This window comes from Leptopilina heterotoma, unplaced genomic scaffold, assembly GCF_015476425.1.
Source record: "Leptopilina heterotoma isolate Lh14 unplaced genomic scaffold, ASM1547642v1 Lhet_88, whole genome shotgun sequence".
NCBI classification, from domain to species: domain Eukaryota; kingdom Metazoa; phylum Arthropoda; class Insecta; order Hymenoptera; family Figitidae; genus Leptopilina; species Leptopilina heterotoma.
In genome coordinates this window covers 1,111,830-1,139,584 of record NW_025111191.1, presented here as the reverse complement: position 1 = coordinate 1,139,584, position 27,755 = coordinate 1,111,830, and the positions used below count along the sequence as shown (strand labels likewise).

Genomic DNA, 27,755 nt, shown 5'->3' with positions numbered 1-27,755 from the left:
ATTTTTCTAAGTAAAAATAAATTTCTTTTACAGATAAAAATTAATTGTCTGACTATAATCGTATTTTTCTACTTAAATTTAAGCTTCTTGTAAGCACAGGAATTAAAAATAATTGTCCGACTAAAATTGACATTTTCTACTCGAAACTATTCAAAATTAATTGTTTTACATGTAAAGAAAATATTGTCTGACTGTAAAGGCATTTTTCTACTGAAATCCAAACTTCTAAACACTTTTACTCATAATAAATTATATTGTCTAACTAAAGTCGTATTTTTCTACTTAAATCCAAGCTTCTTCTAAATACAGAAATTAAAATTTATTGTCTGACTAAAATTGACTGTTTCTACTTGAAAACAAGTTTCCACTAAATATTAACATAATTGTCTGACTAAAATCTTATTATTCTACTTAAAAACTGGTTTTTTCTAAATATAAATAGGAAAAATAATTTTCTGATCACAATTATCTTCTATAGTTAAAATTATATTTTTCTACCAATAAATAATTACTGTCTTTCTATAATCGCCTTTTCTACTTAAAATGATATTTTTCTACATATTAAAAAGTTAATTGTCCGTACAAAATCGTTTTTTTCTACTTTAATCCAGAATTTCTTGGAAAAATAAAAATAAAAAATTAATATCTGTCTATAATCGCTTTTTGTACAAAAATTTAGAATTCTTTTGCATTTAAAAAATAATTGTCTGACAATGATCGACTATTTCCACTTTAAACAGGATTTTCTTTCGAAATATAAAATATAAAAAAATCGCTCTTTTCTACTTAGAATATTAAATTAAAAAATGCCTGACTATAATTATCATTTACTACTTAAACTTGCAATTCTTCAAATTATAAAAATTGAAATTAAAATTTGATGTCTGACTATAAAATTTCTTTTCTACTTAAGTCAGCTATTTTTCAATCTTAAAAAAAAATTTTTATCATTTATTATCATTAAAGAATAATTCAAAAAATATTATTAAATACACACTTTTTTTTTACTGAAAATCAAGTTTCATTCAAATATAAAAAATGAAAAAAATATAATCTGACTGTGTGTTGACTTTTTCTACTTAGGCTTAATTTTCTTTTTGTTTTAAAAGTAGAAACTAATTGCCTGACAATATTGTCTTATTCTACTAAAAAGTAATTTTCATGAGAACATAAAAAAGTATTAGGTCTGACTATAATGCTTTGTTCTACTTAAAAATAGATTTTTATTTAAAACCCAAAATTTAAAAAAATTTGTCTGACTATAATGTCTTTTTTCTAATATAATAAATTTACTTTTTTTTTGAAAATAGAATTCAATCGTTAGACTTATTCTTCTTATTTTTTTTTTTAATTCGACTTAAAAGTTAATTTATAATTGATAAAAATATAAAATTTATGGGTTTGACTACAGACTCTTGTTCTACTTAAAAATTGATTGCTTCTAAACTTAAAAATAAAAGGTGATCGTCTGACTATTCTTTCCTACTTAAAAGTACGTTTCTTTTGAACCGCAAAAATAAACGTCTGACATAAATTAATCTGTTCTACTTTTAAAAGTAAATTTTTAAAAATTAAATTCTTTCTAAAAGTGAAAATAAAAAAATTAAAGTCTGACTAAAACATATTTTTCTACTTGAAATAAATTTTACTGCATACAAAGAAAACATCTTACAAAAAAATATCATTCAAAAAATAATGAAATATATCATAAAAAAATAAATCATACAAAAAATATATCATACAAAAAATAAATCTTACAGAAAATAGAAACTAGTTTGTCTCAAAGTTCTTTTACTATATACTCAAAAATGTATTTCTTTTTTGTTTCTATTTTATATATTTGTATATATTTATCAAAAAAATGAACTCGTGTAGGTATATAAATATACGCCTGTTACATACCAAGGCAATTTTTCCCACTCTCTCAAAATTATAAATATACAAATTCCCTTGATGCGCACCCACACACAACGTAAATAAATTCATGTATTTTGGTTAATACTTACAGCACAAAGTTGACCATGGAAACATGAACTGATTGGGGTGCAACCAATGCAGTTTAATTTATGACCGACTGCCAGCCAGTTGCATCGTCAAGTGTCATAAAAAAATCGTGTATGTATCATCTTTCTCGAAACTCTGCAACAACAAAAAATTGTTTTCTATAATTAAAGTTTCAACATAATTTAATGAGTGCATTTTAAAAAATATAGAGGATTGCAATTTATAAATAGGTGAATAATAATAATAATAATAATAATAGAATAAGGTAAAATTTTTCTCATTGTCTACCAATTTTCATTTGAAATTTCCATTCATGTGTGTGGGGGGAAATTCGCGCACGAAAACATGATCTGAGAATGTATTGGTATACTTTGTGTGTAAATATATATATATATATATATTCTAGAGTTTAATGGTCCGCCATGTTGGTGATGCGAGGTAGATTTTATACCGCTTCTCTATCGAACAAAACAGTTCGCCGAAAATGATTCTGCGTCGTTCTCAGGTCGATGACCATTTGGGAGTTTTGGTGCTGCGTTTCTTTACTCGTCCTCTATTTCTCTTTTGTTTTTTGTTTTTATTTATTTATTTTTTTTGTTTTTTTTTATTTTCACTGTCTAGTTTTCAATTTTTGCTTATTTTGCTTTTTGCATCTTTTTGTTCTGTTTTCATTTTGTTTTTTTTTTTTTTTTTTTGTTCTGCTCTTATTTAGGTTTTTCTTTTTTTTTATAATGCTCTTATTTTTATTCTTCATTTATTTTTATTTTTTCTTTGTTTAATATTTCGTTTTTTCGTTTTCTTTTTTTTCTTTTTTTCTCCTTTCTGTTTTGTTCTAAATTTATAATTTTAAAATTTTTAAATTTATGATTTTTTTTTAGCTTTTCTGTTTCTTTTAGAAACCAAGATAAAAAAATGTTACAAACCAAAATGCAAATGCATTTTGGTTTTTTAGTTTTCTTTCTTTCATTTTTTTCATTTTCATTTAATTGTTTGTTGTTTTAGCTTTTTTGCTTCTTTCTGTTTTACTATTATTTTGTTTAGTACCAGGAAAAAACAATATGTTTGAATCAAACATAATTATCGTTGTTATACAGTCAACTACAAATTATTCTTGAATTAAACATAGGTAATTATTTTGATTCAACACATAATAAGTTTGATTTAATAAAAACGAAATTTTATTCAATTATAAAATATGTTTAAGTCAAACATACTTTTTTTGGTTAGCTTCTTATTTTACAATAAAAAAAAATTTTCCTCTGTGTATTTTTGTTTTCTTTTATTTCTTGTTTTTCTTTTTTGTTATATATTCTTGATATTCCTCTTTTTTTTGCTTTTTTGTTTCTTTTGGTTAATTATTCTTATTTTGTTTTGTATTTTTGCTTTCTATATTTTTATTTTTTAAATTTTTTCCTCTCTTTTGATTCTTTTAGTTTTTTCACATTTTGTTTAAAATTTCATCTTTTTCTTCTTTCTTTGCTTTCTTCAAATTTATCTGTTTTTCTGTTTTGTTTAAATTTTTGATCTTCTTCTGTTTTTTTTTGTTTCATTTTGTTTAATTCTTATTTTGTTTTGTACTTTTGCTTTCTTCATTTTTATTTTATAAATTTTTTTCTCAGTTTTCTTTTATATTTTTGATCCTCTTCTTCTTCTTCTTTTCTTTTTGCTTTTTTGTTTCTTTTGATTTAATTACAATTATTTTGTTTTGTATTTTTGCTGTCTTTATTTTTATTTTTTAAATTATTTCCTCTGTTTTGATTCTTTTTTTACATTTTGTTTTATATTTCATCTTTTTTTTTGTTTTCTTCAAACTTTTCTGTTTTTCTGTTTTGTTTTGAATTTTTGATCTTCTTCTGCTTTTTTTGTTTCTTTTTCTTTAATTCTTATTTTGTTTGTATTTTTGCTTTCTTCATTTTTTATTTTTAAAATTTTTTTCTCAGTTTTCTTTTATATTTTTGATCCCCTTCTTTTTTTTGCTTTTTTGTTTCTTTTGGTTTAATTATTATTATTTTGTTTTGTATTTTTGATTTCTTTATTTTTAATATTTAAAATTTTTTTCTCTGCTTTGATTTTTTTGTTTTTTTCACATTTTGTTTCGTACTTTTATTTTCTCTAAATCCTTTTTTTCTATATGAAGTAGAATTTTTTTTTCTTTTTTTTTATTTTGTTTTATATTTTTGCTTCTTCTTCTTCTTCTTTTTGTTTTTTTGTTTCTTTTTGTTTCATTCTTATTTTATTTTGTATTTTTACGATCTTTATTTTTAATTTATTTAATTTTTTTCTGTTTTGTTCTTATTTTCTTTTGTATTTTTGTTTTTTTAAATCCTTCTTTTTTTTGTTTTGTTTTACATTTTTGCTTTTTCTTCTTCTTTTTGTTTTTTTGCTTTTCTATTTCTTTTTGTTTCATTATTATTTTATTTTGTTTTGTATTTTTGATTCTCTTCTATTTTTTCGCCTTTTTCTTTATTTTGGTTTAATTATTCTTATTTTGTTTTGTATTTTTGCTTTCTTTATTTTTATTTTCAAAAGTTTTTTCTTTGCTTTGATTTGTTTTTTTCACATTTTGTTCTGTATTTTTGTTTTTTTTAAATCTTTCTTTTTTTCTATTTTGTTTTATATTTTTGCTTCTTCTTCTTCTTCTTCTTCTTCTTCTTCTTCTTCTTCTTCTTACTGTTTTTTTTCCTTCTTTGTTTCTTTTTGTTTTATTCTTATTTTATTTTGTATTTTTACTTTCTTTATTTTTTATTTATTGAATTTTCTTCTGTTTTGTTCTTATTTTGTTTTTTTACATTTTTTTTTATATTTTTGTTTTCTTTAAATCTTTCTTTTTTCTATTTTGTTTTATATTTTTACTTTCTTTAATTTTTTTTTCTGTTTTGTTCTTACTTTGTTTTTTATTTTGGTTTTTGTTACTTTTCTATTTTTCTGCTTTGTTTTATATTTTTGCTTTTTCTTTTTCCTTTTGTTGTTTTGCTTTTTGATTCATTTTGTTTTATTCTTATTTTATTCAGTATTTTTGCTTTCTTTATTTTTATCTTTCTAAATTTTTGTTTCTTTGTTTTGTTTCATTTTTGATTTGTATTTGTTTTTGTTTCTTTTTACTTTGTTCTTAGTCTGTATTATTTCTTTCTTTTCTTCTGTTTCTTTTTTTTTATTTCGTTTTCCTTTATTTTTCACCTTTTTGGGAGTTTTAGTGACCTATTTCTTTACTTGTCCAATTTTTTTAAAATTTTTTACTCGTTCCAAACATTTTTTTTTCTTTTATTTTTTTTAATCTATTTTTTCTCTAAGCACGTTTACTACTTAAATAAATAAATAAATTTTTCTGTTTTCACTGTGTCTTGTTTTCCATTTTTGCTAATTTTTCTCTTTTCTTTTTTTCTTTTTCTCCTTTTCTTTTATTTTTTGTCTTAAAAAAACAAAAAAAAAAATTCAAAAAAGAGAAAAAATTTCTTTCTTTTTTATTAATAATTATTTTTGTCCCTCATTAAAATATTAGACTATTGAAAAAAAAATTCTACTCCCCAAAAAGAGAGAAATTAATCACTCAGAAATTATTCGCAATGAAATTTATCAAAAAATGTGTCTGAATTCAAAATGACTGTGAATTTTTCTTTTTTCCATTTTTTTTTTAATTTTAATTTTTATCGTTCTCTTGTTCAGTGAACGAGAGAGCTCTCTCTCTCTCTCTTTCTCTCTCGGCAGGCAGGGGGTATTCCCATAGGTGAAAGTTTAGGGCTATTCGTATGTGGCGGTAACATAGGTATACATGCGCTACGTGCATGTTTAAGTAAATATCTCCACAGTATTTGGACGAGCAAGCCTGAAACCGAGATAGCCGATGATTAATGGTCCTTCTTCTCGGTTTATTAACGACGTGGTCGTCTACGTATTTTCATCCCCTTGCCAGAAACGTCAACGATTTTTTTTCCCTGGTCGAGGTGGTGGAAGGGGGAGGGGGGGGGTTAATTCTCCTTCTAAAGGAGAAAAAGGATATTCATACCGAAAAATTGACATAAAATGTATAATTAATAAAAGGCAGAAGAAAAAAATTTATTAATTACAAGTAACCGAATATTTTTTGTTTGAAATATTATTTTATTCAATTAATATTAATAATAATACAAAAAGATATTTTCAATTTTTCAGATTTTTTTTTAAAAATTCACTTATGGAAAATTGAATATTTTTCGAAAAATGCGAACTTGTATTTATAATCCAAGGTCCTTGGAGTTTCTCGTCACATTATCGATTCATATATTTAACCCCGTCGCACAAGGCATAAATAAACGGTAATTCAATCCGATAATAGTCATACGCACAGAGTCAATTAAGATGAACCTTATAAGAACCAATTAAATCCCAAGTGGTAGTTTGGCTTATATTACTTATTTACGATCTAAAATTATGCCTTCTCGAAGTCTCTCGTTTGCTCAAATTTTTAACTTCGTTTCTGAAAATAATTTTTTTTTTAATATTTTGCAAATTTTTTCGTTTATTTTAGCAATTAAATTCTGTGAATTCGAATCAATGAAATTTATAACAGTTTATAAAATTTGTTGTAAAATAAAATATAAAATATAATAAAATAATGAAGTACAATTTAAAAAAATAAAAGAAACTAAAATAATGAAATAAAATATTATAATATGAATAATAATATAATAAATAAAAAACTTATTCGCAACAAATAAAACTGAAATATAAATTTTTATCTAAAGTCATCAACTCTTTTTTCTCCTAAACATCCACCTTGTGAGTTATTATTATAGGTAATAAAAAAAACCCCCCCAACGGAAATATTGAAGCAAAATAAGCATTCTAATATACAGAGACTATTTTTAGTTTCAACAGCTAAATGAATTCATAAACCCCCCCCCCTCCTCTTCCCTACTTCACTGTAAAGAAAGTAAAGAACAAGAATGGAGAAAAAGTCAATGAAAAAGAAAAGAAATAGGAAATAAAAGAAGCATAATTGTTTCATATATAACTTAATTGAAAAGTAGATTGAAATTTAATACGAAATGGAAAATCAGATTTCTCGTTTAACTGACATTTTTATTCTGTTAGAACGATTCTTAGTCGAGCTATATATCGCGTAAAAAATAGTGTTTCATAGCCAACGAAGAATATTGGAAAGGCGTTTTCGTTCGCGCCATTTTCAATCGGGAATTTTAATCTGCACACTGACCGTAGACGAGTTTAAATAGAAGCGAAATATATCTATATATAGCCTCTCTTCGAAACACGGCACACAGAGAGAGAGTGAGAGAAAGAGAGAGAGAGAGAGAAAAAGAGAAAACCTGGGTGCAACATCAATTCCCTCAGAAAAATAAATCGTACGCGAAACAAACACATTCGACTGAAAAATTATTGTTCTCACACACTCGTATGAGATCGATGTTGAAATAGAACAATTGTTTGCCAGCTGCAGAAAAAGACCGATTGCCTGATGAATGAACTCGTCCTTTACAAGTTTACAAGATAGTTTACTTTGACTTCTCATATATCACATTTTTTTCTCTGTATTTATTAAAGAACTTACTAATTTTTTTTCTATTTTAATCAACTTATTTGGAAAATATTATTTTTTATTGTTAAACAGTTATGTAAATTAAATTTATCGAAACATTTTTCTATTTTTCAATTGTCTTTAATTTTTTTTAAAAATTATTTTTAATTATTATTTCAAATTGATTTCAAATTATTTCTAATTGTATTTAATTATTTTCAATTGTTACCAACTATTTCAATTGTTTCCAATCGTTTCCAATTGTTTCAATTGTTTAAAAATAATATTTACTTTTTTTAAAATTTATTTAACATATTTTCAATTGTGTCAAATCGGTTTTAAATTATTGCAAATCGTTTTTAATTATTTTCAATTGTTTGCAATTATTAAAAAACGGTTTCAATTATTTTCAAATTATCTCCAACTGTTTATAATTTATTACAAATGTTTTCAATTGTTTACCATTGATTTCAAATTATTTTCAATTATTTTCAATTATTTCTAATCGGTTTCATATTATTTTTAATTATTTTCATATTATCTTCAATGGTTTTAAATTTTCTTCAATGGTTTCTAATTTTCTTTAATTGTTTATAATTATTTTTAAATGTTTTCAATTCTTTCAAATCGTTTTTATTTTCAATTATTTCCATTCAGTTTCAATTATATTAAATTATTTTCAAATTATCTACAATTGTTTTTAATATGCTGCAAATGTTTTCAATTGTTTACCATTGTCTGCAATTATTTTAAATTGTTTTCAAATGATTTCCAATTGTTTTCAATTATTTCCTATTGTTTTTAATTATTTACAATAATAATTTACAATAATTACAATTGTTTTCAATTATTTCCTATTGTTTTTAATTATTTACAATAATAATTTACAATAATTACAATTGTTTTCAATTATTTCCTATTGTTTTTAATTATTCTTAATTGTTTCAATTATTTACAATAATAATTTACAATAATTATTTACAATATAAAGACCAATTGCCTGATGAATGAACTCGTCCTTTCAACTTTTTCAACTTTATTATTATTTACAATATTGTTTTTAATTATTTACAATTATTTTCATATTATCTCTAATTATTTTTAATTATCTTCAATTGATTTTAATTATTTTTAAATGTTTTCTAATATTAAAAATTATTTTCAATTATTTTCTATTACTTTGGATGATTTTAAATAGTGTTCAAATAATTTATAATTTTGAAAATTATTTTCAATTGTTTAAAATTATTTTCAAATGTTTTCGATTCCATCCTATTGTATTTAATAATTTTTTATTTGAATTTTGAATATTTATTCTATTTTTAAATTGTTTTTAATTTTTTTTTGAAATTGATCTTAATGCTTTTAAATCGTTTTTAATTATTTCAAATTGCTTTTAATTAATTTAAATTGTTTTTACTTTGCAGTAAGATATGTAAAGTAAATTAATTAAATTAATCAAAAGTTACGATTAAATTAAATCACTAAAATTTTTTGATAATTATTAAATACATTATTATTATTATTACCATTATTAAATAACTAAACAATGTTGAATGAATGAATTAAATTCAATTTTTTCATAGTTTTAATTTTCAATTCCTAAAAAATAGTTATTATTTTTATTACTATTATTACTATTATTATTACCACTATTATTCTATTAAATATTTGTAAATAATTTTTAAATGTATTTTTCCAACAAAGTAAGAAAATGTGGATTTATATATTTTTTTCACAATTCACAGATAACAATACTCGGATTTATTGTATTTTAATAAATATGTATGGGAGAGAAATTTCATTTTTTATTGAATCGCTTTTTGAATCCATTATAATGATTAATTTTCTCTCTCACTCTACCTTTCTCTCTCTCTTCTTTTTTTCACTCTGGTTAGTGACATCGAATGACGACATTATGGGCAGAGAAATAAAGCATTTAATGAAATCAATAGCAATGAAATTGAACGGAAAGGTGGACAAATTTTTTAATTCCTATACTTTTTCGGTTAGACATTTTTTTTTATTTGATTTAAATTAATTTTTTTTTTATTCTGTTTCCTACTAATCTTTTGAATTTATAACTACTTCAAATGGTGTTATATGATAATTAATTTGAATAAAAAAATTATCTATTTTATCAATTCTGAAAAAAAATTATAATTTTCAACTAAAAATTTTGTTTTTAATTATAGATTTTGATATGGTATTATTTTTTTTATTATTATATTTCATATTTATATATTTTATATTTATTTACTTATTTATTTACCTACTTATTTACTTTATTTATTTACTTATTTATTTAATTGTTTATGTACATATAGATTCACTTATTTATTTACCTATTTATTTACTTATTTATTTTACCTATTAATTTAATTACTTACATATTCATTTACATATTTATTTACATATTTATTTACTTAATTATTTACTTATTTATTTACCTATTTATTTACTTATTTATTTACCTATTTATTTACTTATTTATTTACCTATTTATTTACCTATTTATTTTATTATTTATGTACATATTAAATTACTTATTTACTTAATAATTTATTTCATAAACGATTCTATAATAAAAATAAATAAAATATAAGCTAATATTTCTTTTAATTAACTTTCCCCAAAAAATTCAGTTCTTAAAAATAAAATCAATTGGGACCAACTGCATAGGGAGCTTTATCTCTTGTGTGAAGAAAAAATCTTCCCTTTGATTTAAAATTTTTCTCTATCCCTCCCATGAGTGCAATTTCATCGCTGCATTTTTCCTCCTCATAAGAATCGTAGTCGTCGCATTTTTTCCCATAAAATCCGTCTTTACTTAAAATTGACTCGGCATAAAATTCAAAGGCACGTTTGTGAGAACAAATTCCAAATATATCAATGAAACAACCAATTTGTGAACTGCCACCATTTGGATAAAAATCAACATCGCCAATGTCATTTTTATAACCCAAATAACCGGCGTTAGTGTGAATTATTTCCACATTATTAGCGTCATTTGGTGATATTCTCGAACCCTCTGACGCTGATCCAAAAAGTGGTAGAGCGGGGTCGAGACCTTGGAAATAAAAATTTACCTAATTTAGTTTTTTTCCTAATTGATATTTTTTATTAATTGTTATGATAATTTAATTTATTTTTGATTATTATTCTATTAATTATTCGGAATTATTTTAATAATTAACTAATTATACTTTTCACTAGTTGACCTATTACCTAACTAAGCTAATTCATTTATTCACCAATTATCCTACTAATTAATTATCTACATGACATATTAACTAATTAACCTATTATCTAATTAATCTATTCATTAATAATCTAATTGACCTATTAATTAATTAATCTATTATCTGATTGATCTATTCATTAATTATTATTCTGCTAATTAAGAAACTGATTAACATATTTACTAATTATTCTATTAACTATTAAATGATTAACCTATCAACCAATTAATTAATTAACTAATTAATTTTGAGTACCAATTATCCTACTAATTAATTAACTATTTAATCTATTCACTAATTACCCTATTAACTAATTAACCTTTCAACCAATAAACTAATTTATTTATTCATCAATTATCCTACTAATTAATTATCTAATTGACCTATTAATTAATTAATCTCTTATCTAATTAATTTATTCATTAATTATTATTCTGCTAATTAAGAAACTGATTAACCTATTTACTAATTATGATATTAACTGTTAAATGTTTAACCTATCAATAAATTAACTTATTGTTTTTGAGTACCAATTATCCTACTAATTAATTAACTATTTAACCTATTCACTACTTAGCCCTTTAACTAATTAATCGATTCGCTAATTATCCTACTAAGTAATTATCTAATTAAAATATTCGTTAATTAATCTTACTAATTAATTATCTAATTATCCTATTGATTAATTATCTTATTAATTAATTATGATTTATTAGTTATTTAATACTAATTTATTTTTATTTATTAATTATTTTCTATTAAATAATAATGAATTGCAAATAATTAATTATTTTCTATTAAATAATAATTGATTTCATATGATTAATTATTTGCTATTAAATAATAATTAATTACAAATGATTAATTATTATTTGTAAGTAATTATGATTTTTTACTTTTTTCGCAAATAAATTTGGAATTATTACCAACAATGTAGTCGATAGTATTAAGAGAATTATAGCCAGCAAGGCCCATAACGTGAGCCCCGAGTGAATGACCAACAAGTGTTGTTGCTAATGTATCCAATCCCTTTGTCTGTAGAAAATCAATCATTGCAGCTACGTAAATAGCAACTTTTTTCACTTGATAAGATGCATAAATATATTCATTCTTTGAGATTCGGCTCCAATCGATTATAATAATATTATAATCTCCCTGCTCTAAAAATGCTGAAATTTAAATTATTGTCAATTTTAAAATATCATTTTTGCTATTAATTTCAATATTTTGTTTTATTATTCCCAATAAAAATTGAGAGAAAGAGAGGAAAAATATAATTTTCCACCTACTCATTTCCCTATTAATGGATAATTAAAAATTTATTATTTGTCAATTTTGATATTTTTTCTTTTTCTAATTTAAATTTTTCAATTTAAATTAAAAATTTTTAAATTAAAATTTAGTTAATTTTTTCTATTAATTTTAATTTTTTCTTTCATTATTCAAATAAAAATTGAGAGAGGGAAAAATTATTATTTTTCACTTACTTATTTGCCTACTAATAAAAATTTTTAAATTTTATTACTCGTCAATTTTGATTTTTTTCTTTTTCTAATTCAAATTTTTCAATTATTAAAATTTAGTTCTTAATATTTTAATTTTAAATAATTATACCTAATATTTTAATTAATATTTAATTTCTATTTTAATTTATGTTTTATATTTAATTAATATTTTAATTAATATTTTATACCTATTTAATTAACATTTTAATTGTAAATATTTAGTTATTAATATTTTAGTTGTTATTTTCAATATTTAAATTATAAATTAATTTTAGTCATCAATGATCAATTATTATATCAAACCATGAAAAAAAATTATATTTAGAAGAATATGAAAAACATTTTTTGTAAATAATAAAAAATTTTTAAATACCATCTTTAATGAGATTGCAAGCGGGACTTTTATAGCTATTGGTCCATCCATGAGTGATAAATTTTGTCGGTCTTTTAGAATTAAAATTACTCTGCGATAAGGTGACATTGTCATTTAGATAGAGCCACTGGAAATTTTCGATATTTTCTTTTGTATAGAGTAGAAAAAAAACATAATTGTCGAGATTCAAATTTAAATCAACATCACCAGATGAGAGGAGACTTTTATTTAATGTCGCTCTAACTAAATTATTATTATCATCAGCAAACCATAATCCATTATCATCGAATATTTCTGTATTCTCATTCTCAAATCGATTGATATCGTCATCTAATTCCACTACAAAACATTTACCTATAAAATTCAAAACCAAAAAATTGTTTTTTAGAATTCGCATTTTTTTATTCTTATTTTGTCATTAAGAAAGCGTTTTATGAATTAAAAAAAGATTTTATTATGAAAATATTTTAAATATTATTTTTAGATTCTATAATAATTCTACAGTAATAACAATCAAGATAATAATAAATATAAAATAATAATAATTGTTTAATAAGTAAAAAAAATAAACACTATAAATATAAAATTATTATAAATAACAAAAAAATAATAAATATTTTAATTTTTAAGTATTTCAAAAAATAGATAATATTTTTTTGTTTTTTATTTTATAATAATATTTGCACAATATTTTATTATGAATATAATATTATTTAGAAACAATATTTTTATTAGAAATAAATTCACTGTTGGGGAAAAATCGTTTTTGAAATTAAAAAAAAAATAGAAAAAAGTAAAATAACGAGTCTTACCAACTGCCACGATAATAGTTAAATAAGAAAGAACACTAATGATTGTCATGTTGTCGTAAACGAAACTGATTAAAATGAGTGAATTGTTCTTTTAAATCCAAGCAACGATAGTCGGCATAAAAAGATAATTGTCTTACTAAACTCTCTTCTATCATCTTTTTAAAAACAGTTTTAATTCTCCTTTGACATGACTGCCAAACAATATATTGCGCATAATTCAAATATTTCAAAAGAAAAAAATTTTGTCGTTTTTTCAATTAAACAAAAAATAAATAAATAATAAATTTGTTTTGTTAAAATTTATAAAATTAAAAATTTTGTTTTTGTTCATTTTTGTAAATAAATAAATAAATGAAAACGTTTTTTTGTTCATTTTTGTAAATAAATAAATTAATAAATAAATAAAAGCGACTTTTCCCGATTATATTTTTAAATAAATAAAAAATAAACAAAAACTTTTTTTTTTGGTTTCGTTCAATTTTGTAAATAAATAAATAAAATCGACTTGTTCCCATTATTTTTTTAAACAACTAATACATAAATAAATAAAAACGGCTGGTCCCGTTAAGTTTTTGCAATTAAGTAAATAAATAATTGAACAAATAAATAATTCTACGAATAATTTGTTTTTACCAGACAGTAAAAATCCAAAAAGTAATTTTACAAAACTAAATTAAAATTTTAAAATCCACTTTTTATTTTTATATAAACGATAATTAATATTTCCTGTCATTTTTATTTTCGCTAGTATTAGAAGTTTTATTATTCTTCTAAATTATTTATTATAATTATTTATAACGTTTTTTTTTTTTTTTAAAGAAAAATTGATTTTGCAAATTAAAATAAACTTACATTTCACACTGAATTTTTAATTATCGTTTGGTATATATATATTGAAAAAAAGAACTTGTTTAATGTTTAATCAAATTAGAGTTGATCATCGGAGATGTTAACAACCTGCGATTTTATTAAATATTCAATCGACAAATTCAAATTCGAATGAAAAAGTATGACAATATTTTTAAACAAAATTTATAATAGCATGTTATACACGTGTATGTTAATATTCAATTAATTTTATTATTAATATTTATAATTATTTAAAATTTAATTATTAATTTAATTACAAAAAAACCGTTTCAAGAAAAAAAATTAATATAATTATAAATTCAATATATTTTAATATATTATTTTTATAATGTATTGAAAATTAATATATTTAGTAATAATTATTTACTAAAGAATTTAATAATTTATTAATTACTTAATTAATAATGACAACAATGTTTTTTAAGGTAAATTGTAATTGTTTAATATTAATAATATAAATAAATAATTAATTAAAATATTAACAAAACTTTCCACACAGTGAACAAAGTGACAAATAAAATATTTGATGAATAATTGAGTGAAAAATTGCAAATTATTCGAAAAAAAGGTTTTTATCAAAAATAATTATTATTTTTCCTAAGAAATTCACTCTTTTTATTTTTCATTAATTGGATTGTGTGTCAACGCGATAAACGAATCTCTAAATCGTCGATTGATTGATTGATAGCAAATTTATTTCCTGCTTTTAAAATGCTTTTGTAAATAATAATCAATCAGTAACGGATGTTAACGCAATACTTTTTTTTTATTATCATTCTTTTTTATTTTTAAATAAAATCTTCAAAAAAAAAAAAAAAAAGAAATTAATTGACCTTTGAAATTAAATTATTTTTTCCATTATTCTTTATTTGTAAATGTAATTATTATCATGTCGAGAATTTTTTTTTTCGAAAACTATACTGGAAAGAATGGTTCCAGTACAAAAAAAAAATGTTTTCTTCTCAAAGTTTTTCGAATTCAACAGTTTTTAATTATTACAATTCTATTTCTTTCCAAAATAAATTTTTTTCTACTTAAAAATCTTATTCAAAAGAGTAAAATAATGTTAAGAAGAAATATAATTAAATAATATATTACAAAAATAGTTAAAAAAGAAAAAAAAATTCTAAAAGAATTACTCAAAAAAAATTTTTTTTCCAATTTAAAAAAAAGTGAATTAAAAATTTATTTTTTTTTTCAAGTAATTTTTTTTTAACGAGTTTAATTTGCTTCTTTGGATAAATAATTAAATAATCGTCTAGGCTATCACGAAATTGCGCGTAGGCGTCTGTAAGACTATGCTGAGGGTGCGGGCGCTTGCGTGAAACTCGAAAATGAGGGTCTCGTCAAAGGGGGCGGGAGGGTGGCTAAAGTTGAGGGTGAAAGAGGCGGCGGGACGTGGTAAGAGGGGCAAGGGGGTGGAAGCGAGGGCGCCTGCAGTGACTAGCCTCCATCGATTTACCGTGCGACGCCATTTTGCCACCCTACACTCAGGGTTGAACACCCCCTTTGCCCCCATCTCGTTGAGGCAGTCGACGTTTTTGAAAAATGACTCCCAAAGTCATCAACCAACTGGGCTCTCAATAAAAGTGCCAATTTTTCGTTGAATATTTCAATTTCCTTTCACAAAAAAAAAAAAAATAAATAAATAAAAATAAAATGAAAAAAAATAATAATGAAAAAATAAATACTAATGAAAATAAAATAATAATGAATAAATAAATAAGAAATAAAATAGTTAATGAATGAATAAATAGGAAATAAAATAGGAATGAATAAAACGAAAATTAATAATGAATAAATGAATAACGAATAAAATAGTATTAAATAAATAAATAAGAAATAAAATATTAATGAATAAATAAATAAGAAATAAAGTAGTAATAAATAAACACATAAAAGATGAAATAATAATGAATACTTGAATAAAAAATAAAAAAATAAAATAATAATAAAAAAGTAAATAATAAAATAAATATTTTTTTAATATATAAAATAGAATAAATCAGAAATAAAATTGTAATCAATGAGTAAATGATAATAATCAATAAAAACTGATTGTTAATAAAGAAATGTGAATAATAATAATAATAATAATAAATAAACGAAAATAAGAAGAAATAAAAATATCAATAATTGTTAATTGAATAATGTAACGTTTGTAGCGCGGTGGTTAGCGTGTTGGATTTTAAATCCTTTGGTCGTGGGTTCGAATCCCCTCAGAAGCGAGTTATTTCCAAATTTCCCGATTTTGAGTTATTTAAAATTAGTTAAAAATAGTAAAGATATAAAAAAAAAATATTTAAAAATAAATTAATAGATATAAATAATAGGGAAATAAAAAAATATTAACAAATAAATAATAGTAACTAAAAATAATAAAAAAATAAATTGAAAAATATTAACAAATAAATAAAAATAGTAAAGAAATAAATAACAGAAGTATTAACAAGTAAATAAAAATAATTAAAGAATAAATGAAAATAATATCAATAATTGAATAATGCAACGTTTGTAGCGTGGTGATTAGCGCGTTTGGTTTTAAAATCCATTGGTTTTGGGTTCGATTCAACTCGGAGTTGATTTTTCTAAATTTTTCGATTTCGAATTATTAAGAGCTGAAAAAAATTATAATAATGAAGAAAATAAATATAAATATAAATAAATAAAATAATAAAAATAATGAAGAAATAAATAAAAAAAAAATATTAACCAAATAAGCAAAAATATTTAAAAAATAAATACAGAAATTATTAACCAAATAAACAAAAATAGTAAAGAAATAAATAAAAAAAAAAATATAAACAAACAAATAAAATAAAAAAGAAATGAACAAAAATACTAGAGAAAAAAATAAATATTAGGAAATAAATAAAAGAAGTAAAATTCGTAGCATAAATTTCCGATTTAACGACAATAAATAATTTACATTTTCATTTCGAATAATGAATGAAAAAATTTATTCAAAAACAAATTTCTTTCGCTATTTTTTTTTTCCTTCTTTTTTATAGATGAAGGATAAAATGAGATTTCGTGGCGATTTTTACAATACATATAAAATTCCCTTGATTTGTGAATATAAATTTGAATACTTTTTTCCTTTTTTTTCTTCTTTTTTTCGAGAGAGAGTGAGTGAGAGAGTGAGAGAGAGAGAGAGAGAGAGAGAGAGAGAGAGAGAGAGTGTCGAAATCACGCGAGCGCGTGATTTGGACGTAATGTGTAAATACCATCGGCTTTAAGCAAAACGGGCGCGCGGCTCAAATTCACACACAATCGGGGGAAAACAGATAGATAATGGAAACGAGTTGCGAGAAAAAGATTTCAATCGCCTCTAACCAATCCAACGAATGGACACAATGCCGAGTATTCGAGAACTCGTGGTGCGGTCGATCGGCTCTCGATTATCTCAAAAAAGATTTTTTGTTACCCCCTTTGCCCCCCCTCATCTCTCCTCACCTCATCGAAAACCCTCTTTCTGCACCCCCCCCTCCCTCTCCCCCACCTCTTTCAACTCTCGACCTGTCGAGAGAAGATTAAATGCGTGTCTACCTTTCAGGAAGTAACCTTTTCAAAACCCTTTTGTTAATAACACCTCTAAAAAACAAATAAAGGGAACAATGATTTTATCATTTATAATTTTCTTTCTTTTTTTTGTTCTTTCTTCATTTTCAATTCTAATAATAATTTCATTTTAATTTTGAATTCTTATTAAAGAATTTTGTTAATTAAATTTTTTAAAAATTAAAATAATGTAATTTTAATATTTTATTTTTATCTGGAATTTTTATTTTCTAATCTATTCTAAAAATCTGCAATTATTTCTATTTTGAATTTTTATTGGAGAGAGTAGTTTTAATTAAATTTTTGAAAAACAATAATTAATGTAATTTTAATATTTTATTTTTTTCTGAAATCTTTATTTCTATTTTCTATTCTATTTTAGAATTCTAAATGAATTGTAAAAAAAGGAAGGAAATAATTTTAGTGAACCGTTTTTTAGTAAAATTACATTTTTTTTTTGCTAAATTTGGAATAATTTAAATTTTGTAGAAAATTTAATTGTAAGAAAAGTAATTTTTTGAAAATACTTTTACTAAACTTATCAGTAAAATTACTTTTTCATTTCAATTTTAAATTTTTATTAAAGAATTTTGTTAATTAAATTTTTTAAAAACAATAGTAATGTAATTTTAATATTTTATTTTTTTCTGTAATTTTTATTTCTATTTTCTATTCTATTCTAGAATTCTATAAGTAAATAAATTGTAAAAAGGAAGGAAATAATTTTAGTGAACCATTTCTTAGTAAAGTTTTTTTTTTTTTTTGCTAAATTTGCAATAATTTAAATTTAGTAGAAAAAGTAATTTTCAGAAAAGTAATTTTTTGAAAATACTTTTACTCAACCTGATAGTAAAATTACTTTTAGTAAACTATTTAAAACAAAAATTAGTCCTTATTAAACTAAAAATATTTTCTGTATTTTTGATTATATTATTAGTGAACTATTATTCACTAAAATTACTTTTTGTACTGAATATAAATTCATTGTAGGGAGAATTAGTTTAATTTTAAATAGTTTAGTAAAAATTACAAAAGAAGAAGAAAAATCAACAATACAAATTATAAAGTCGATATTCTTAAGTGTATCGAGAGAAAAATAGTTTTTTTTCCATGTCAAGGGCATGACAAATAGATTCATTAAAGAGATCAATTCGATAATTGATAAAGAGAACAATGATTGACGCAAATAAGATTTCAAGATTTTAATTTATTAGATAAGTTAGAAAACATTCTTTAATAGCCGTATATCGAAAATTTATCGCAACTAAAAATTCTGGAAATATTAAGAATTTCTTTTCTTTAGTTTTATTTACTACTTTTAAATTAAAAAAATATTTTCAATTTGATAGGATTTTTTTATTCAGTTTTTTTAATTGATAAGAAAAATTATATTTTCTTAAACAAATATTTAATTATTATTTTAATTAATAATAATATAAAGTAGAGGTAATAATAATAATAGCAATAATAATAATTATTCTTATTAATATTATTATAACAAATATAACAATAAAAAATAATAAAAAATAGTAAAAATTTTAGATATATATTTATTAAAAACTGCGTAGGTTGAATAAAGAAAAATTGAAAAAATAAAATTTGAAAAAAGAATGAAAAATTAAAAAAAAAATGTTTTTTTGTCCAATTAGTAAAAAAAATACATGATTTTTTTTTGCTCGATTGTCCTATATTATTTTGATTACATTTTATTTTTTATTTTTTTTGTTGTTATTTTTTGTTATATGTGTACGTTATATTGGGCATTAGTTTTGTTTTTTTCATCCTTTTGTTTGTAATGAGTTACAATACTACTGCTATCGACTATCTGACCATCAAAATGTTGAATGCATGTTATCGGGGAAATTTCCCCGTGTAAAATTTACAGAAGAATTATATGTTTAATATATCGAAATTCAAATAACTTTTGTTAACATATTTTAACAATATTGTTTATTAAAAGTCAAAGATATTGAGCAGTGTATGTATAATTAATGCATTTTAATTATTTACACCGTTTTACTATTCAATTTATCGTTTCACTTAAACAATACGTATTTACATGTTTATTTGCAAACGTATAGCTACATAAATCATTAAAATGAAAAATTAAATGAAATCACTACGTGAGTAATAATAAATATTATTATTTATATTAACACCAAAAATAATAATAAAAAAAAATAATATTAATAATTAATAGTAATAAATCGTGGAAAAAAAAATTTTGTATGTTAGTTTGAATATAAATTAATAATAATGGCAAATAAAAACATTATTATTGAAAATAATAATTATAAATACATATTTTTTACACTAAATAAATAATAATTCGTTTAGTATAAAAAAGATAAAAAAGTAAAACATAATTATTAGTTTATCTTCAATAATAAATATTTTTTTAGTAATAATAATCAAAAACAAATTTTTAATTATTTAATATATTATTAATTAACAATAATTCACTAATAATTAATAAATAAATTCTTTTCCTCTTAATAATTAATAAAATCTAAAAAAAAAATAAAGAAAATATAAAAAAACATAGTTATGTGTATTATAACCAGAAAATGAATATTATTTTTGAAAATACTTATTGTTATTGAAATTAAAATTAAACAATAGGAAATGAATAACAATAATAATTAAATAGTTTTAAAAATAGTTGGGTAACAGTGAAAAACCACTGAGTGTATGTATAATAAATTCCAGAGTAACAAGAGATTATCAAAGATGTCACCGAACCTGACAAGGGTCGTGAGGTCAGGCAGAATAAGGGGTTAACGGAACTACTATCCCGTCAAAACAAGTAAAAAGAATTTTTCAAACATTCTCTTAGCAAATAAATTATTAAAAATCACTCCGAGAATATGCAAAATGCTGTTAATAAGTTAATATATGTTAACGTCACCAATACTTTATTTTCTAATTCACTCTGTCGCAAAAATGCTAGTTAAATAATTTATATGCTAAAAGATTCTCTTAATTTTCATTTCCTATTTTTTGTTTCATTATTCTAGTTATTATTACTATTATTATTATTATTATTATTATTATTATTATTATTATTATTATTATTATTATTATTATTATTATTATTATTATTATTATTATTATTATTATTATTATTATTATTATTATTATTATTAATATCATTACGTTATCTTCGCAGTAGTAAAGGTAAATTATCAGTCAGACATTTTATTATTGCTAGGATTGTTACTATTATTAGATATTATTATAAAATTTTTATCTCAGTAGTAGAAGTAAATTATTGGTCAGACGTATTTTTTTATTATTATTTTTCTAGTTTTTATATTATTTTCTTAGTAGTGGAAGTAAATTGTAAGTCAGACGTATTTTTCTATTTTTATTTTCTAATTATTATAATATTATTTTTTTAAGTAGTAGAAGTAAATTATTAGTCAGACGTATTTTTATAATTTTTATATTATTTTCTTAGTAGTAAAAGTAAATTATTGGTCAGACATATTTTATTATTATTATATTTTTCTCTCTCAGTAGTAGAAGTAAATAACTAGTCAGACAATTTTTTATTATTATTTTTCTAATTACTATAATATTATTTCTCAGTAGTAAAAGTAAATTAATAGTCAGACGTATTATTTATTGTTATTTTTCCAATTTTTATATAATTTTCTTACTATTAGAAATTTAGAAGTAAACTATTATTACTTAACAATTTTCATAAATAGATAAATTTCAAAAGGTTTTAATTTAAAATTTTGTAAAAGTTCAATTTTGAATGAATTAATTAAATAATAAAAATTTCACAAAAATTGTATTATTTACAATAATTTTTTATAAATTCCATCGTAATAATTCAATTATATTCATAAATAATCAAATTTTTTTACAGAGATTCAATTGTTTTCGTAAATAATGGAAAACATTTTATAGGTTTTCAATTATTTTCATTAATAATAAAATTTTTTACAGAGATTCAATTATTTTCATAAATCATAAAAAACTTTTTATAGGTTTTCAATTATTTTTATAAATAATAAAACTCATCGCAAAATTTCAATTATTTTTAATACAATTTTAATGGAATTTCTCGAAAAATGTAATTATTCTTAAAAATTTTATTAAAATTCTTTAAAGAAATTTAATTATTTTAAAAAACTTTCGTATAATTCATTTATTAGAATTTATGTTTTATCGTCAATACATTTTTAATTCAATTTCTTGAAAGAATTAAATTATTTTCAAAGATTTTAATGAAATTCTTTTTAACAATTTAATTTTTGTTCAAATTAATTTTAATAAAATTCTTCGTAAAAAATAAATTAATTTTAATATAATTTATCAAAATTCAATTATTTTCAATATCTACTATTTTAATAAAATTTCACAAAAGAATTCAACTATTTCAAAAGAAATATTATTAAAATTCGTCTCAAGAATTAAATTATTTTCAAAAATAATAAAATTTTTCGCAGAAATTAAATTATGTTCCAAAGTTTAAAAAAAATTCTCGTCAAAATTTAAATTATTTTTATAAAAAATAAAAATTTTCTCCAAAAATAAATTATTTAACAAATTTTAATAAAATTCTTGTCAAAATTCCAATTATTTTCAAAAACTTTTCTCGATTTAATCAAACTTTTTACAGAGATTCAATTATTTATTTATTTTTAATACAATTTTAATCTAATTTTTGGAAAAATGAAATTATTCATAAAAATTTTATTAAAATTCGTCAAAAGAATTTTAATTACCTTTTTAAAAATTTTGTTTATAAAATTCTTTGTAAAAGTTCTATTTTAAGAAACATTTAATTCTCGAATAAATTATTTATTTTTGTATTTAAATAATTGAATTCTTGTAGAATTTTCTAATAAAAATTAATTTAAATCTAAATTTCAGTTAAAATTTACGATAATAATTGAATATTAAACTCTCTAAATTTTTGTGAGTAGATTTAATTTTTTTTGAAAAAGTTTAATGGAACTTTTTTAAAGCAAAATTTTTTGAAGTTTTTATTTTTTAATATATATTTGATTAAAGAATTTCCAAATAATCGACGAAATTTCGTAAAATTTAATTGTAAACAAAAAGATTTGAAAATTTTCAAAGAAACATTTCAAAAATTATTAAAAATAATTGAATTTCAAAAAAAATTCTTGTAAAAATCCCAATTATCTTTATAAATAACAAAATTATTCTCCAAAGTTCAATTATTTTCATAAATGTCAAAAAAATTCTTGTCCCAATTACAATTATTTTCAAAAAATTTTCTAATTTCAATGATTTTCAAATATCTACTATTTTAATAAAATTTCCCAAAAAGAATTCAATTATTTAAAAAAAAATTTTAATAAAATTGTATGCAAACATTTAATTATTTTCAAAAAATAATAAAAATTTCACAGAAATTCAATTATTTTCATAAATAATAAATTTTTTTTAAGGAATTCAATTATTATTTTCATAAAAAAAATTAAAAATTCTAAAAAATAATAATTGAATTAAAATGATGAAAATAATTTTGATGAAGTTTCAGTAACAATATTCTTATAATATAAAATAATGATTTTATCTCTCGGTCATCTTTAATTATTAGAAAACATGAAGAAATCGATCACTCCGAGTCTTCGACTCGGAGCAATCGATATCTTCATGTTTCATAACAATACTTTTATAATTTGTTTAATTTAAAAAAGGTTTAAATTTGAAATTTTTGATTGTCTTAATTCTTGTGGAAAATCCTGTTCTAAACATGATTAAAAATAGCAATTGTGCAAATATTTTTCTTCTTTTTCTAAAACAAAATAATAATTTTATTTAAAAAAATTGTGATTCATAAAGAAAAATAATACAAAATAAAAAATTTTCTATTTCTCAATCACAGTTGTTTGAAAATTTTCTAATTTTATTTAGAAGTAAAGAACAAGAATCTGCATGCTTTCAATTTGACAAAACGTAATATTCAACACAATGTTTGCCTTTTATAAAAAAAAAATTCTGATGATTTCTATTTGTCATTACAATTTTCAATTAATTATAAAATAAAAATAATTATAACATAATAATATAATATATACAATCTATCTAAAGTTGAAAAAAAAACCCAAAAACCAATCAAATGTATTTTTTTGTTATTATTTTTCTAAATTTTCTATTATTGTATTAGTAGTAAAAGTAAATTATTAGTCAGACGCATTATTATTAATTTTAGTAATAGAAGTAAATTGTTAGTTTTTGCAACCAAATCTGTAGAAAATTATTCACATAATTTTCTATTTCAATTGTGAGCGAAGATTCTCCTCGCCATCTGTCGGCAGCTTTTCGAGTCATTTTCCCGCGAAATTCAAATTTCGCTTAATATTTCGGTCTTATAGGTAAAGAATTTTAAAATTGAAAATATAATTTTATATTCAAAAAATTGAAATTATAATATTTTAGGCGATTTGACGACAATGAGAGGGAGAAGATAAGAGAATAAGAGAGGAAGAGAGTAAAAAATAGAGAAGGTAAGAAGAAAAAGAGAAAAAAGAGAAAAATAAAGTGAGACAGAAAATAAGAGAGAAAAAAGTAGAAAAATAGAGTGAGAGAGATAGGAAATGAGAAAGAGAGAGAGTAAGAGAGATAGAAAATGAGAAAGAGAGAGAGAGAGAGAAAGAGAGTAAAAATGAATGGAGTAAATTGAAGGGGTTAAGGGATGACAATATATAATATAGGTGCAGAGATCGTGCATTCATCCAGGCCAAGATGGATCCTTCACACAGCTAGGATTTAAAAAAGCAGAAACCCTTCTCGAATCCCAACTCCCTACTCTTCGAACCAACTAGGTTCCTATGCGACAAGAGGAAACGGGGAGGGGGGGGGTGAAAGGGGGTTGTGGGGAGCTTTGGCGATCTCTATATAACTGATGGTGCTTCTGAGTGTCACCAGCAGACTGTCCACTTCTTTGTGCGCCTGTATTTGTGTATGCCCCTCTAGAGTGAGAGGACAACTCTCTCTCACTCTCTCTCTCCCTACTTGTGAGTATATGACGATATAGTGACGTACTTGCAATGCGAGCAGACACTGGCAACCATCTATACCCGTTGGTACACTGGATATCGTTTCCTATGTACTATATATATATGTGTGTGTGCATACGCCAAAATGTAGGCGGAGGACAGTCCGTTTCCTGCACGTGTTTGTAACGATATGTCACACTATGGCAATTCTGCGGCATTCAACATTCGCTCCAATGAATAAACTAATAAAGCACACACTCGTCAATTCTTGACTGTCAAAAAAAAAAAAATAATAATAATAAAAATTGTTGAAAATTTTACTGGTCAACGATAATCCACAGAGAGGAATTCCTCCTCCCCCTCTTCCATGGAAAGGAGGGGGGGAATTAGTAAGAACTGCTTTGAAATTTGAATTGATGGGTTTTGCCTGACTAAACGTATTTTTTACTACTGAAAGTTGACTACTTTTACTTAAAGTAGAATTATCGATGGTTATTAACTGACAGAATTTTAAATGAGATTTTTCAGTTATGAGAGATTATACTTTGTTAGTACGTAATGCATTACATCCATGTTAACTTAAAAGTATCAAATTGCAACGTATTGTTTACCAAAAATGTGGATCAATACAAAAATTGATCCATATTTTGGGCTTTAATTTGATCCACAATTAGTATCAATTTGATACTTTAAACTTTAAAGAAAACTGTGTGGCTGACCAAAACTCTATTTTACTACTGATAGTAGCAGAAATTCTATTTTACTACCAAAAGAAATAAAAAATACCCTAATTCTTAAATTTTACATCCTGTAAAATCACTTGGTACTTAAATAGATTTTTTGAAATAAATATTTAATTATTATCGATTATTTTTCCATAGGAAGATTTAAAAAAAAATCCAAATTTTAAATCCTAAATTCGAATAATTTTTTTGAATTGCTACTGTAACTTATTAAAAATTATTTTCAAAATTTCAATTCAATTATTTTCTAGAAATTTTAACTAAAATATTTCTAAAATCCACTTGTTTACAAAACAAATTCATGAAATTTTGAATAATTTGAAAGTTTTTCAATTAAATATTATACATTTAAAAATACAACTACTTTGAAAACAAATGTGAATAAAAATGTTTCAAAAAACTAACTTGTTTGAGAATTTTTAATTTAAAATCTTTTACAATCCAACTTTTCTAAAACTTCAATTTGAAACTTTTTAAAATTCAATCTATATTAATATTGGTAATATTAATTTAACATTCTAAAATATAGAAAAAGTTGCTTATGAATAATTGCAAAAAAAAAACGAATTTATATTAATGCAAAACACGGTTTTTTAAAAATTTATTTTCTAAGAAAAGAAGCTTTATTTATTTTTATTTTTTAATTACTTTATTTATTATTTAAAAATTAATTTTTATGAATTTCGTATTACTTTTTTTCTAATTAGTTCAAATTTTTAATAATTCAAATTTGTTTTGTGATAATATTATTGCAAAAAAAAATTTATAAATTGATTTATTGTTCACTATTTTAGAGGATGTGAAATTTTTTCTCTTTCAAATTTTTTTCCACGAATTTAATTAAAATTATATTTTGTTTAATTATTGTTAGAGATAGAAAGAATTTAAAATTAAATTCAATATTTTCATTTTTAAGTCTGTTACGTTGGACAACAAAATTAATAATTTTCTTATAAATTCTAGAAATTGAATATTTTTATAGTACTTTATACTTTTGATAAAATCCGCTGACAAAATAAAACGATTTTATAAAAGATCATTTAATCTTTCTTAATGAAATATAATTAATAAGTCTTAAAATCAATATACTAACAAATATTGAAGGAAACAGATAAAAATAGTAAAGAAAATAATAAAAAAACCGTTATGTCTGACTAAAAATCTATTTTACTACTGAAAATAGGAAAAATTAGATGAATTTATTAAATAAATTGAATTTTTCAGGAATAAATAATTTTTACTGTCGTAGGTTTTTACTGTATAAATAAAAAAAATTACAAATAATAAAATAAATAGAAAAGTCCTGTCTGACCAAAATTCTACTTTACTACTGAAAACACCAACAAAAAAAACAGGAAATCGTAAAATTTTTCGAATTGGATTTTTCAGTAATAAATGTCAACAGTAGATAGGAATACTAACAAATATTAAATAAAACTGATAAAAATAGTAAATAAAATAATAAAAAACCGCTCTGTCTGACTAAAACTCTATTTTACTACTGAAAATAGAAAAAATTAGAGGAATTTCCTAGATAAATTGGATTTTTCATAAATAAATAATTTATACTATTGTAGATTTTGACTATAAATAAAGATAGTAGGTAACAAATTGTAACAAAAATAGAGAAGTCCCGTCTGACCAAAACTCTACTTTACCACTTAAAAGTAATAAAATTTACAGAAATTTGTAAATTTTATTAAAAATTTTTTTTCTAATTTACATAATCATCAAATCTTTAATTCGTTCCTATAAAAACAGAATAATAAGAAATCGAACAGGATTTATTTTAACATATTCCAATATTAATTTATCGTCAAAAGAGGAAAAAAAAACTTTTACTTACATTTTACAGTCTAATTTTAATCCGATCATCCCTGTTCCAATTTCATTTTGAAATATTCAAACTTAATTAATAATGTTCCAAATCCATATTACACGGTAAGTTGTACAAACTCCTAAACTTGTTTAATTACAAACTTTGATCAGTTTCCCGTTCAAGCCTTCAAAATAAAATTCCCCGGAACAAAAATTCTAGAAAGAACCTTCTATTTCCGGAAATTGGTATTTCAAAGTTTCCCCCTAGTTTCAATTGTATTTCAGGTCAATGACATAATTTTCTTTTGTCAAAAAATTTTAAACTTTGT

The 27,755-nt window shown here is 21.7% G+C and overlaps 1 protein-coding gene and 1 long non-coding RNA gene across 2 annotated transcripts in view; both read right to left on the bottom strand.

Moving 5' to 3' along the window:
• The window catches only part of LOC122511585, an 86,554-nt gene that overhangs the window by 14,513 nt on the left and 44,286 nt on the right, over window positions 1-27,755 (bottom strand). Inside the window, exon 3 of the long non-coding RNA XR_006302534.1 lies at window positions 2,007-2,139. This is a non-coding gene — a long non-coding RNA (uncharacterized LOC122511585). The remainder of the gene's footprint in view (window positions 1-2,006; window positions 2,140-27,755) is intronic.
• Window positions 10,057-13,582, bottom strand: LOC122511582 (pancreatic lipase-related protein 2-like). Its single transcript, XM_043626936.1, has 4 exons — window positions 13,449-13,582; window positions 12,637-12,990; window positions 11,685-11,927; window positions 10,057-10,586 (listed from the first exon to the last, which is right to left on the bottom strand). The coding sequence occupies exons 1-4, from the start codon at window positions 13,495-13,497 to the stop codon at window positions 10,177-10,179; spliced, it is 1,056 nt and encodes a 351-aa protein (XP_043482871.1). The 5' UTR covers window positions 13,498-13,582; the 3' UTR covers window positions 10,057-10,176.

Coding starts and splice junctions, on each gene's coding strand:
- LOC122511582 (XM_043626936.1), bottom strand. CDS start 13,497: ATGACAATCATTAGTGTTCTTTCTTATTTAACTATTATCGTGGCAGTT. Junction 12,991..13,448: donor AACTATTATCGTGGCAGTTG/GTAAGACTCGTT, acceptor TGAATTTTATAG/GTAAATGTTTTGTAGTGGAA. Junction 10,587..11,684: donor TACTATCGACTACATTGTTG/GTAATAATTCCA, acceptor TTTATTTCCAAG/GTCTCGACCCCGCTCTACCA.